Genomic DNA, 14,445 nt, shown 5'->3' with positions numbered 1-14,445 from the left:
TGCAGCAACGGTGCTCCTTAATATTTAACCAAAGGAACAAATTGCATGTCTACACAAAAACTTATCCACAATTTTTACAGCAATTTTATGCATAACTGTCAAAACCTGGAATCAGCCAAACTGTGTAGGTAAATGAATACACTGTGGTACATGTAGAATAGGTGGACCACAGAATCTTTTAAAAATATTTTTTTTAATTGTAGGTAGAAACAATACCTTTATTTATTTACTTTTATGTGGTACTGAGGATCAAACCCACAGCCTCATGCATGCTAGGCAAGCACTCTACCACTGAGCCACAACTCCAGTCCCCAGAATCTTTTTATGGTAGTGAAAATACTCTGTATGATACTATAATGCTAAATACATGGCATTATGTCCAAACCCACAGAACACACAATAAGAGCACACCCTAATGTAAGCTAATGTATCATTATCACCATTTGGGTGATAATGCTGTGTCAATATAGATTCATCAGTTATAACAAATGTACCACACTGATGGAGAATGCTAATAATGGGAAAGGCTATGTGTGTATAAGGACAGGCAGTAGGTATGGCGGAAATCTGTTTCTTCCTCTAATTTTGCTATGAATTCAAGTTTATTAAAAAAATAAATATCTACTTGCACATCACGCTAAAAGTGGTACTGCTGATTTTAGATAGTTATAAGACTGAACTTTAGTTTTTCATTATGAAAACAACAAGTTATCAGAGCAATGAAAGAAAAAAGATATAATATAAAAAATATTTATGGCACTTTGGAGATATTCCTAGTTTTCCGGGAACCCTGTTAAGAAGCACAGCATGAATTGCTTAGCTTGCTTAATTCACAAGGCCCCATTATAGTCTCAGAGGCTACACAGACCCTCTCAATAAGAGGGCAGAAACATTACAGCTGGGAGATGATGTTGGCTTTCTTAAGTCAATCACATTTACTAATTATTATTATTTTTGCCACTTAAGGCTGAAGAGAAATAACAACTTTCATGCTTCTCAGAAGTTAACTTAATAACACTGTACTTTAACAAAACTCAGCCAATTGTGCTTTTCTTATTTTTTGTCTCCCAGAGCTTGGAAATAACCAACACTGTCTAACTCTGGAGCACTCTTAACATAGGCAGCTAATTCAGTACAGGGCACAGATGTCTTTCTTTAGCCAACATTCTTGAACAAAAACCTACTCTTAGCTCCTCTTGTAGTTCATGGGTGAGTTAAGGAAAAGGTCTTATAGTAGTAGCCTCATCAAAAGCTAAAAGCAGCCAAAGGAGAAGAAAAGCATTGTAACCTTATTCTCAATTCAATTGGATGGGAAAACAGAAAAGAAATCAAGCATATCTAAAGATGACAAAGATACAGCAAGTCACGATAAGGGGGTCACATATAGAAGAAAGCCCCAGAGCGGCATACTCTGTCCTGCCTGCCCAAGTTCTCCAGCAAGTCACTGAGCCCCTGTATCCAACCTCCTAAACTTTAAGAGATTGTACAAATCAGCTGTATGACCATGAAGATTAGAAGAGACTGCAACACACCATGTGGAAATGTGGGTAGCATAATGTAGATGATGCTGATGGCTTATACCAGTAAGACCCAGGGATATGTCCTGTCTGGGGAGATTAAGAGTGAAGGGGAAAGGGGCTGGGGTTGTAGCTCAGTGGTAGAGTGCTAGCCTTACACTGAGTTCAATCCTCAGCACCACATAAAAATAAACAAATAAAATAAAGGTATTATGAAGGGGAAAGAAGGAATACAATAGGATCTTTGTGCAACCAAAGAAAACAATAAAAGTATGACCAGGAAGGAGGAAAGAGGAAACCAAAATACAATTAACAGGTGACTGTAACTACTGACCAGAGAGATGAGATTACTGCAGCAACAGGTTTTACAATTACTGAGTGTCATCCAATAGAGTGGTGGTGTTAAAAAATCCATCTTCTCCAATAATCCCTGGGAGACATACACAACTAAGGAGGACCCATACTAGGGGCATGATGGCCCCACATTTCTGAACCTATTTCCTCACCCTTTGAAAAGGGATGGCCCTATGACACTCTGGCTAACAGAATGCAGAGAAATTAGAGTGTCAAGTCTAGGCATCAAAAGGCTTGTGCCTTCCAGCTCTCCCTCTTGGAATCCACTCCTGAGTCACCAAGTGAACAAGCCTGGGCCAGTCTGCTAGCAGATGAGATCACACAGATCCAAGCTGAGATAGCCCAGTAGTCCTAGGCCAGACCCCAGACATGTGAGAGCCAAGCCAAGATCAGACAACCGACTTGCAGCTGGCCACACACATGGCAGCCCTCAGCTAAGCCCAGAACTGCCTGGACAACCCAGGGGTCGGACGAAAAAAAAATAGAAAAAGGCTATTATTCTAAACTAAGAATAAGTTTTGATGTGGTCTGTTACATAGCAAAGCCAACTTTGCTATGTAGAGCAAAGTTGAGAAAACCCTTTGAGAAAACCTGGCTTTAGCCTAAATAACCTCTAGGTAGAATTTAGCTTCTTTTTCAGTCTTGGGAAGTCACACCTCCTTTTGGGGAAATATGTGCTTCACTGAAGTCTTTACATACCATCACTCTTTCCATCCTGTTGAGGGTATGAGTTGTAGAACATTCCCTTCCCATCGTGGGTCCAGGCCATACAGCTGAACTTGACTCTTTCAAGCACATCAGGAAGTTCTTTGGCACCATCGACTTTCATGAACTTGATCGTTACCCAGTCTGAGCCACTGGCACTCAGACCATAGGCAAAATATTCACCATCTTCACTGAAGGCGTAACCTATGGGACACAGAACCAATCAGATGGTGAAATGGGACACAACTCCTAGCCTTGCGTGCTATCCTCCATGCTGACTGACAAAGCTGCTTGCCATTAACACAGAAGCAGAAAATGGCAGCAGAATAATCAGGAAGGCTAATAGTGAGCAACCCTAGGGTTCAGCCCAGGTCTTACAGGAATCACCCTTATGACCCTGGACAAGGTCCCTAACCTCTCTAGGTCTTAGTTTCTTCACTGGTAAAAGGAAGCATAGGATTACATGCCAAGAAAGTTGCTTCCATTTTGAAATTTTTATAATTTGATAGGCAGTTCAGTTAAAAGCAGAGCTCATCTGAGACTTCTAGCATATTTTATTCATATGCTAAAGAGAATAAGGGGAAAAGGAAACTGCTTTTACAGTAATGACTGAATTATGACACAAACCACATAATAGAATTAAATTGTAGCTATTAAGTCATTTTTGGGACAGACTCCAGACTATTTGAAATCCCTCTTTACAACCTCATTTTCAGAGCATTACTGGCACCCAGGGATTGATGGCCACACTATCTGACATCATAGGCCCAGGTAAGTAGAGCTTGAGGAGTTGCAATAAATGCTCATTACATATACATTTCAAAAATGACCAAAAAGCAACACAGTTGTGTCACGTCCAGTCTTTAGGACCCTGAAGACAGAATATTCTTACCACTGTGGAATGTTTCTGAACAAATATTTACATGTTTTATGTCATCTTTTACAATTATGAGGTATGTACAGCATTTGATACCACATCTACTATTAGAGACTCCAACTCCAGAGATTTCCTCTTAGGAAGTTTACTAAACTTTACTGGGGATTGAAAACTATAAGAAGCTCAACTATTACCAGAGGTTTTCTACTCTTCTGCACAGAATTTTAATAGGAGATTAGTTTAAAATTTCATGAAACCTACTTATTAATACTTGTGAGTCCTATATAGCATCCAGGCTCATATATATGTAAATGCAAAATAAGAGTCTGAAAGGTAATGAGGGAGAAGAAAGATATTCACCTTTCATTGTACAGAACAGAACACTGTAGTGTTTGGATTATTTCTACATAATTAGAAAATGTTCAGGAAAAATTTTTTAAAAACATTTTGATTTAAAATATATGTCTAAAAAAATCATATACTAAAAAAAAGGCTTGACATGTTTATTCATAGTGTCACTTCCCTATAATACCACTCTGAGAAAACTCATCAACTGAGGCCAGGTCTTGTTCCTAATTCACCTTCTCACCCATCAGGGCCTTGTATGTGGCAAATATTCCATAAAGAAGCCATTGGAATGCATCAACAGGACAAGAGGCAAGCCTCTGTTATAATAATGAAGTCCTAACTCATCATATATGAATTGTAAGATATATCTTGGTGGAAACTAAACAATTCCTATACAAAATACATTATGGCAACACAACCAGTGTACTGAATTCATTAAAATTACAGACTTAGATTTATGGAACACTGTTTATCAAGGTGCTGGTGTCTTTCAATACTGATTCAATAAAGATCCATTATTTACATACTCAAGACTATTCTGGGGAAGGAACACAGCACTACAGAGCAACCCAGTCACTGTTCTCAATTCTAGAGAGCCAAACTTGTAACTCTGCTTTATCCACAGAACAGATGGAACTCTAGGGGAAATGCTGAGCCAACTTAGATTGTTAGAGGACAGGGCATCAAGCAATCCAATTTCTACAAGGCTGTTTGTACTTTTTTTTTTTTTTACTTTTAATTCTAACATACTGGAGGTTAACTAGGCTTTAAATCTCTGATTATTCTCCCCCAAGGAAACCGATTTGGCAATATTCTTTTCTGGTTTCCTCTTATAGTTGGAACATTCTTTATACAGCTTAAATTTCTTATAAAAGAGGATGTAAGTTTCTCTAATCACTGATAGGCCTGAGGGATGTTATAGGAAATAATATTGATACTTCAAGATCCCAGAAGCTAATTTGTGTCCAGTGGGAATTATTATTCTCTAGTTCCACTTCATGCCACCAGAGTGAGAAAGATGAATGTGACTATTCATGTGTTCTAAATATATTGTTCAAAAGTTAGCTTCCCTAATATTGTGTGTGCATCTGCTCTACAATATGGTTCAGACCCTGCCTGGCATTTCAGAGGTGAAGGCACTGCACTAACTTCAGATCTGTAGGTAAAACTTAGGCCCTCCTGAAGGTCTGGTGTACCACTCACCTCGAAGAGCCACTGTGCCATCGTCAGACAGTATGTTGGGGTCAAGAAACACTCTAGCCTCACCCTCTAAAGAATCTTGCACGTATAATACTCGTTGGTTCTGCAAACCTGTATTATAAAAATAAAAATACCTAGGGACAGAGATGGTCTTTATTTAGTTTAACTCCACACAATAAAATGCCCCAGCTAAACACATAAGCAAAAAAGTAAAACTCCAAACAAAACCCCAAACATAGAAAGGTACAACTTCAATTGGCCTCGACAGGGACATGAAGGCCCCAAGTGTGAAAAGGCCTATCGATTCCCTATACCTAGAACTTTGACCTGAACTGCATTCTGTATGCAAATAATTTATTGTAATTCTGCACATTAGCTATATAGAGACAAACACTGATTTGCTAAAATTAAAACTGATATTCAAAATAAAATGGTAACTTTTTATTTTAATTGAAGAAGCAAGCAGATTTTCTAAAATAAAATTCTAGCTTGCTTCCTGGCTAGCCTGCTAAGGTATGGGGCCAGTGCACTTGTTTGATAAAGGGCAAAACTGCATATATTTCAGGCTTTGTGGGACATACATATTATGAAAGCAGCTGTGGCCAATACATAAATAAATGGGCATGGCTGTGTTCCAATTAGACTTTATCATAAAAACAGGTGGCAGGCAGGGTCTGGCATGCAGGCTCTACTTTAGAGATCTCTGTGCAAGTGGGGGAGGGGCCTAAGAAATCCTAAAGCAAATATGTAATGGTGGCTTCAAAGAGATTTAAAAAAAGAACAAGATAATACATTTAAGTAGGTGTTAAAAGAGAGGAACAAGAGGGCTGAACTCACAGACTCCACTTCCTGACCCATTTCATCATTCTTAGAAGGATAAATGCAAATAATAAAATGTTCTCAAGTAGCAGTATAAGCCAAAGATAATTAATTTTAGAGGCAAACACATCTTTATTGTTTATGAATCATCCTATCTTATCAACCACTAGCCACGGGACAACAATGATTTCCTATAATCTAGTTCTTTATAGGACATATCTCTACTAAACTTTAAACTTCTTAACCATTACTTTACGAATTTGGATCAAACCTAAAAGAAAAAATATATTATTCATATATTCAGGCACAGAAATTAATTCCCATTATAATCAAATTATTGTATAAACTGATAAATTTTAAAATACAAGTTCTAAACAGCTTAAGAAAGCATTCAACTGAAAAATAGGAAATGAAATGAAAGCAATCCCACATACCGCTTTCCTTTCTTGAAGTGGCAACTATACTTGGGATAGTCGTACAGTTCAGTCATTCTCTCTTTGTATAAACCTCTGATGGGACACTGCTCGAGAAAGGGCACAGTGATCTTGTTCTGGGCCTCCACAAAGGCCTGTGGAGAAACCAAAATGGACAAAGCTGATCACATGTAAGATTTCCCATGTGGAACGTTATCCATTAATATGTACCAGCAAAATCAAGTCTTTCCCTGAATAAAAACTCTTACATGGAACTAACCCAACTAATGCTTACAGAGCAAATCTTAACTCATTTAAAACCACAAAAATCCTATAGAGAAGATGATCAGGCCAACTTTACAGATAAGAAAACTGAGGCTCCAAGTGTTCAAAAACTGCCTAACATTAAACAGGCAGGGAGTAGCAGAACCAGCTCCTCAACCTAGGCTCTCTACAAACATACTCTGCTTGAAAGTGATCTGTTTACAGTGCCAAAGTTCTTGTTCAGCAGGTGGCGCTCCCAGAAAAAATCAAAGAGAAAATGAGATATCTAGACACTACTGCACTGATTTTGTTTTTGACTTACCATTTCAAGACCTACCACCATATCAACTCCAGAGAACTTTGTTAAAATTTGCAACTAAAGAATATTTTTTAAGAAATGGAAATTGGCATTGAATAAGAATATGGACAATGGTTTATAAGAAGGGTAAGAGATGGCCTGGAGCATTCAGGAGATCTTGGCAGCAAAGGCAGGGAAAGGGGCTGTTTAAAAAAGATCAGTTGTATCCAAGCACACCCTATTTATAACTAAGCAGTTAGAATATTTATGGTACTATAAAAACTTGGCCACACAATAATTCATGTCTGGCTGTTGGTAAGAAATAAGAATAACTGTGTCAGCTCTAAATTCAACAGAAAGTTTCATCAGACATCTATACATAAGTAAATCATTAGGGGAAAAACTTCAGGAAACAATTAAGAATGTATTTATATGGCACAGATTTATTATTACCAGTCCACTTCTGGACACATTATCAAGCTTTCAGGGTCCATCTGAACTCAGAATGTTCTTTTAAGTGTTTTGGGTTCCCCTACCCAAACCACCAACCCTGAGCTGAAGAATCATTTTGTGCTGAGAAGCTATTCTAAATTTCATTAATGTTCACAAGGCACTTGAAAAAATAAAGAATGTAAAGCATGAATATAGTGATTAACAACAATTTTGCAAGAGGACCAATTTAAGAAAAATAAAATTGTTTTGGGTTACAATTTTTATCACGCAGAAAATAAAATTTGTTGAGTTCTACAGAATATATTCTCACCTGTCTATTGTGAAGATTTGGCAAACTGCCTTGGCCTGTTTTCCTAAGGCCCTTGAACTAAAAAAGATTTTTAAAATATTTTTAAAGAACAGGGGGCAGAGGGACCAACAGAGACCCACTGTTACCTTGTGGATTACAATGCCTAAAATATTTACTATGTGGCCCTGTATATAAGAGTTTGCTGACCCCACTACATCTCACTAAAAAGAGTGTGAAGGAAGAAAATAGCTTTTGCTTTTAGTTACAAAACTGATGCATATCTGAGAAGCCACACAGTGGCAGTAGCAGTTTGAAGATCAAGTGTGTCCAAGAGCATGACCTCATTTTGCGGTGGAAGGAAATATCATGCCTACTTCACAGACAGGGAGATGGAAGCAAGTGGTATAAAAGACCCTGGTCAAGGTCAAGCAGTGAGTTAGCAACATCTTTGAGGCTGGAATTGCTATATATCAGTCACAATAACAGAGACTGACATTGAATGTGAAGATGAAGCAGATCCACTGGGAGAAGAAAGGGGCAGCCTGGGTCTCCTGAGATTTCCTCCTACTTAGGCTAGGCTAGGCTAGGCTAGGCTAGGCTAGGCTGGGCTGGCTGGGCAGGGCAGGGCAGGGCTGGGCTGGGCTGGGCAGGGCAGGGCAGGGCTGGGCTGGGCAGGGCAGGGAGCTGGGGCATCCATGTGGACTTAACTAAAACCTAGCATGCACGAAGAAACTAAGGATAGAAGGAACTTATCTTATCATAAAGGTCATATATGACAAACTCAAAGTTAACATCATAGTGAACGGAGAAAACCTGAAAGTATTTCTTTTAAAGTATGGAACAAGATAAAAACGTCCACTCTCACCACTCCTATTCAATATAGTATTAGATATTCTAGACCGAGCAATTAGGCAAGAGAAGAAAATAAAAGGTCTAAAAACAGAAAAGAACGAAGTCCAATCATCACTATTTGCAGATGATATGATCCTATACTAAGAAGATTCAAAAAGTTCCACCTGAAGACTGCTAGAGCTAAGAAACAAACTCAGCAAAGTAGCCGGTTACAAAATCAACATATAAAAATCAATAGCTTCTCTATATACTAATAATGAACCTGCTCAGAAAGAAATCAGGGAAAATAATCCCATTCACAATAGCCTCAAAAAACAAACAAATAAAACCTAGGAATAAATCTAACCAAGAAGGTGAAAGACATCTACACTGAAAACTAAAGAACACTGAAGTAAGAAATTGGAACACAAGAAAGATGGAAAGATCTCCAATGTTCATAGATAGAAAGAATAAATATGGTTAAAATTGTTAAAATGGCCACATTACCAAAAGCAATATATAATTCAATGCAATTCCCATCAAAATACCAATTACATGCTTCACAAAATTAGGAAAAAAACCGTCCTAAAATTCATTTGGAAAAACAAAAGACCAGAATAGCCAAAGCAACTCAAAGCCAAAAAAGCAACAATGGAGGCATCACAAAACCCGGCTTCAAGTTATACTACAGAGCTATAGTAACAAAACCTTCATGGTACTAGCACAAAAACAGGCACGTAGACCAATGGCACAGAATAGAAGACAATGGGACAAACCCGCATGTCTACAGTTGGCGGATCCTAAACAAAGGCACCTAAAACATACATTGTAGAAAAGACAGCCTCTGTAACACATGATGCTGGGAAAACTGGTTATCAATGTGTAGAAAAATGAGACTAGGCCCTTATTTTTTACCCTGCACAGAAGTCAACTCAAAATGGAGCAAAGACCTAGGACTTAAACCAGAAACTTCAACTTCTACAAGAAAATGTTGGATCAACATTCAAACATAAAGGCAGGGGCTATAACTTCCTCTACAGCAGTACAATTCACAATAGCCAAATTATGAAACCAGCCTTGGTGTCTATCAATGGAGGAATGAATAAAGAAAACATGATACACACACACACATATACACAAACACACACACACATATACACAGTGGAGTTTTATCTGGTCATATAGAAGAATGAAATTATGTTATTTGTAGGAAAATAGATGGAATTTGAGAAAGTCAAGGGCCATATATTTTCTCTCATATGTAGAAGCTAGAGAAGAAAAAGGAAAAGAAAGATGGGGGGGTGCCTCATGAAAATCAAAGGGAGATTAGTAGAAGAAGAGGGATGGGGAGAAAGGAGGACAGGCAAAGGAGAAATACTTGAAACAAAAAGATCAAATTATACTGTTATATCATGTGCATACATGAATATGGAATAATGAGTCCCACTTTTTTATGATTATAATGCACCAATAAAAAATTTTTAAAAGACCTTGGTGTGTAGTGCTGATCTTGGCACTGTGGAGGGAGGTAGGTAATGAATCCAAGGCAAGATCTTGCCATGAGAGCTCGCATTCTACTGGGAGAGCAAACCCAAGCCATAGGATTGCAGAGGGTGGCTGATTCTGAGAATATACGCAGAGGAATCAGTGGGGCAACACTGCCACTCACAGCATCATGTGTAGCCCAGCGCTGTCCCTCAACTGTCGGCTACCAGCCTACTCATGATGAGATGAGTACAGATTCCAGGGTGAGTACTGAGAACCTTTGTAGCAATGTGACATTATTGCAGCAACTTTGTTATATTTTACAACCTCAATCCACAATGGTTTAGAAACTGACAAACCAATCTTTTGTACAGATCTTGGCAGGCACTTACTTAAACAGGTGGGTAGGCAAGCCCTTCTGTGGGTTCTAGAATTGAGGTCTGAGAACTAAGATTGAGTAGCAATGCAAGGTGGGACAGAGTGCCCCAGAAAGGTGAAACCACAGGTGTAGGGTCCCTGGCAGGGGGAGCAGGTTGGCAAGTATGAAAAGTGAGATCAGGGGCACGGAGGGAGGGAGACAGGAGGCGCTGGCTGAGGGTGGAGGATGCTGCACCTTATAGCCAGATAAGAAGCTTCCATCTTTGACAAAAGTGCAAAAAAGCCATGGCTGGTTAAGGAGACTTTTAGGAAAACCATGTTTATCTTTTTAAAAGATTAGCCTGCATTGGATGAAGAAGAGACTGGGGCTGAGGAACAAAAAGTGGAAATAGGAAGGCCAATTATGAGACTGGGGAAGTCCAGGTGAGAGGCCAAATAGAACAGTTGGCCTCTTGAAGGAGCAGGAACAACTATTATAATAGGAATGGACACAGAAAATGTGCACAGTGCACATCAGTTTGCAGTTTTGATGTCTACTTTCTAGAAAGGCTTTCCAGAACATTCTAAGTAAGTAGTCTGAATGCTAAGTAGGTTCCCACACTGAGATCCCAGCAGGCTGATGGTCTTGACTGGTCTCACCTTTTCCTCTGGGGAATCTTAAGGACAACACTCTAATGTGAACTGCATTCAGGCTGCCCTTAGGCCTTGGCAGGTGCAAAGGTCATAGGATGCTCAGTTCATTTTTCTATTTTCTTTGGAAAGTTGTGTGCTTCAATGGTTTCTCTATTTTGCTTTGCTTTTTTGACATCACAGTATAATCACAAATACTATGACGGAATCCAGCTTACTTAAAAGCAGATCCACTGCCTTTTCTCATATAATATTTTCATAAAACACAATAGCAGGCTTAATAATGCTATTAAATAATTTTAAGATTAATACATCCAATTTTGTGGCCTCCCATCCACAAATGTTCATCTACTGCTTTAAGTAGAGTGGTACTTAAAGTCTGTACTCTTCCAAGTCAAGTATCTAGATGCAAAACCAAAAAATGTTCAAATTCCTAAGTCTCAAGTTCTATCATGACACACATCTTCGTACTTGGGAAAATTTTTCTCATGAAGATGGTGGCACATTTTCTGTAAAGAGGCTTTGCTAAATTTAGAGTTTCAAAGAATGTCTAATATTTCTAATACTTTAATCAGGAAAATACCTTGTCATTTATGTATATATTAATTCTTGATCTGTGTGGCTTCTTGGTCTAAAAACTAGAACAAATTTGGGCAAAAGGGATAAGGATAAAAGAAATAAAAATATTGGAAGAATCACATGGTGATAAAGAAGCATAGTGAGGTAAATGCAGAATCTTTGGTCTTCAAGGGGTTTTATCATGCACAGTCACAAATCAGGATTTATTATAATAACTGACACATGAAAGTCCATTTATGATGCATGGAGCTGAGCTTCTAAAGGGGACTAACATTTTAGATTATATCTGAGACTAACTGGAACACATTTTCCTAGCAAAGAGTAACTACTCAAAACTAAGAAATCCTATTCATATCTCATTTTATTTGACTATTGTAAGGCTTAAAAACCAAGCAAAATCAATACAGCCATTATGGATAACAGTATGGAAGTTCCTCAAAAAACTAAAAGTAGAACTACCATATGATCCAGCAATTCCACTACTGGGTATATATACAAAAGGGATGAAATCACACAAATGAGAGATTTGCATGCCCATGTTTACTGCAGCACTAGTCACAACAGTCAAAATACAGAATCAATATATAATCTTCAGAGGGTGAATGGATACTTACACACTGGAATACTATTCAATCATAAAAATACACGAAACCCTGTCATTAGCAGCAACATGGATAGAATTGGAGGTCTGTTAAGTGAAACAAGTCAAGCACAGAAAGGCAAATATTTTTTCTCACTTGCTTGAAGTAATTGTGAAAGAACAGAATTGAATAGTACTCACTAGAGACAGCGAAAGGTAAATTGGAAGGGGAACAGAAAGAAGGTCAATAAAGGACACCAAGTAATGGAATCACAACTGGTTCTCCTTCAGTTCTTTCTATTTGGGGGCAAAACAATCTATGATATATTTCACAATGACTAGATGAGCACAAAATTCCCAGCACATAAAAATGACTAACGGTTAGAAGAGATGGAAATGCCTATTATCCCTGATTTGATGATCACATTGTATACAGGTATTGAATAGCCATAATATACCCTGTAAAGATGAACAAATTAAAAATAATTTAAAAAACCAGTTTTCAATTCTAGAAATCTGCTGTACAACATTGTGCATATAGTTAATACTGTATTGTGCACATAAAAATTTGTTACAAGGGTGGAAATCATGTTAAATGGGCCTATTACAATTTAAAGGGGCAGGAGAAGCAAGCTCCCTGGCAGAGGGTGGGTGAGTCTGGGAGTTAGAGATTCCTTTACTCCTCCTGCCTTTAAAAAGAATGTTTTCAAGTTGTCCCCACAAGCACTGCACTTTAACACACGAAATACTCAAGTCTGATGAGATAAGCCAGGCACGGAACAACAAATACCTCATGATTTCACTTACATGTGGAATCTAGAAGGGTTAAGATCACAGAAAAAGTAAAATGATAGTAACCAAAGGTTGGGATGAAGTTACTGGGGAGATGCTGGTCCAAGGACACGGAATTTCAATTAGATGTAAGTTCAAGCCATCTACCATACATTATGGTGACTACAGCTAATGACAATACACTGTACACCTGAAAACTGCTTCAGAGTTGATTTTAAAGTGTTCTTGCCACAAAAATGATAAGCATGTGAGGCATAGTATATGGCAAATATCTTGATTTAGCCATTCCACAATGTATACATAGGGCAAAACAATGTGTTTCACACTGTATATAAACGTAAGAATTTTTTCTTATTAATTGAATATATATATGTACACACACACATATATATACATAAGTAGGCTCACTTACAGATTGCTCCACATCTAAATATGTATATTCTAACTGCCTTTCTAAGCAGAAGTATAAATAAAAAAAAAACAAAAAAAAACCAAGCTGGTGGTGTACCTTGGTAGTAGAGCATTTGCCTTGTATGTGCTAGGTCCTGGGTTCAATACCTAGGAAGCCACCAAAATAGATAGATGATAGATAGATAAACAAATAATACAGGTCATGAAAAAACATAAAACCATCCTATTCTTTTACAATTCTTACGTAAATGAATAAACATGATGCTCACAGTGACTCATTAACTAAATATTTATACAAAACAATGTGATATGCCACATGGTGATTAACAAGATGAATTAGGGATAAAGATAAAGGCTATGAGAGTGCAAGAGAACAGAGGCAGGGGAAACTACCTCCAGGAGGGTTAAGTTGGCAGTGGGTGGTGTGGTCTGCAGGCGGTCAAGGTGACCAGGAGGGACTTCTGTGGGGAGACCTGCTTTTCAAGTGTCAACCACCCCTTTCCAACTACCAACAAAAACCAGGCATGGTATAATCTACACCCCATGAACTTTGAGGAGTTTCTGCTACATGTACAGTTGGCACTCTGCACCCACACTAGATTTGACCAACTGTGAATTAAAAGTATTTTGGGGGGAAAATGGTTTCCTTACTAAACATGTATGAACTTTTTTTCCCTTGTCACTTTTCCCGAAACAATACAGTATAATAACTATGGATGCAGCACTGTATTATGTATATAATCAACCTAGAGACGATTTAAAGTATACAGGAGAATATATGTAGGTTATATGCAAATATTACACTATTTCATATGAGGGACTTGAGCATCCAGGGCTTTGGTATCCAGGAGTGGTCCTGGAATCAATCCCCTGCAGACACCCAGGGATGAGAATGATATACAGAGGACCTAGTTAAAGAATTAGGAGCTCTGGACAAAGTGGCTGGTGTCCCAGCAAAGCCTGGCAAGAATCCCAGCCTAGGTGAAGGACTGAGTGTCCAGGAGGCCAGGGGGGCAGCACTCTTGAATCCCCCTCACTTCAGCAAAATTCAGAAGCTACTCTCCATGGGCAGGGATCCCCATATAGCAAGAAGTGGCAAAGCTCACCCAAAGCTGAGGACTAAGGCCCAAGAGGACAGGAGTTACCTAGAAGACTGGAAGTTGGTCGTGCCAAACAGAGAAAGAGATACTTCTGCTTTCCAGGAAACACATCTATAAATTGA

The 14,445-nt window shown here is 38.4% G+C and overlaps 1 protein-coding gene across 1 annotated transcript in view; it reads right to left on the bottom strand.

Moving 5' to 3' along the window:
* Positions 1 to 14,445, bottom strand: part of Prep (prolyl endopeptidase) — a 109,805-nt gene that overhangs the window by 77,919 nt on the left and 17,441 nt on the right. Inside the window, exons 3-5 of the mRNA XM_076858384.2 lie at positions 6,255 to 6,388; positions 5,005 to 5,135; positions 2,571 to 2,780 (exon numbers count right to left, since the gene is read on the bottom strand). Of these exons, the coding sequence (XP_076714499.1) occupies positions 2,571 to 2,780; positions 5,005 to 5,135; positions 6,255 to 6,388 (475 nt within the window). The remainder of the gene's footprint in view (positions 1 to 2,570; positions 2,781 to 5,004; positions 5,136 to 6,254; positions 6,389 to 14,445) is intronic.

The sequence above is a fragment of the Callospermophilus lateralis genome, chromosome 6 (assembly GCF_048772815.1).
Source record: "Callospermophilus lateralis isolate mCalLat2 chromosome 6, mCalLat2.hap1, whole genome shotgun sequence".
NCBI lineage: Eukaryota > Metazoa > Chordata > Mammalia > Rodentia > Sciuridae > Callospermophilus > Callospermophilus lateralis.
The sequence above is the reverse complement of the archived record's forward strand: the minus strand, read 5'-3'. Positions and strand labels throughout refer to the sequence as shown.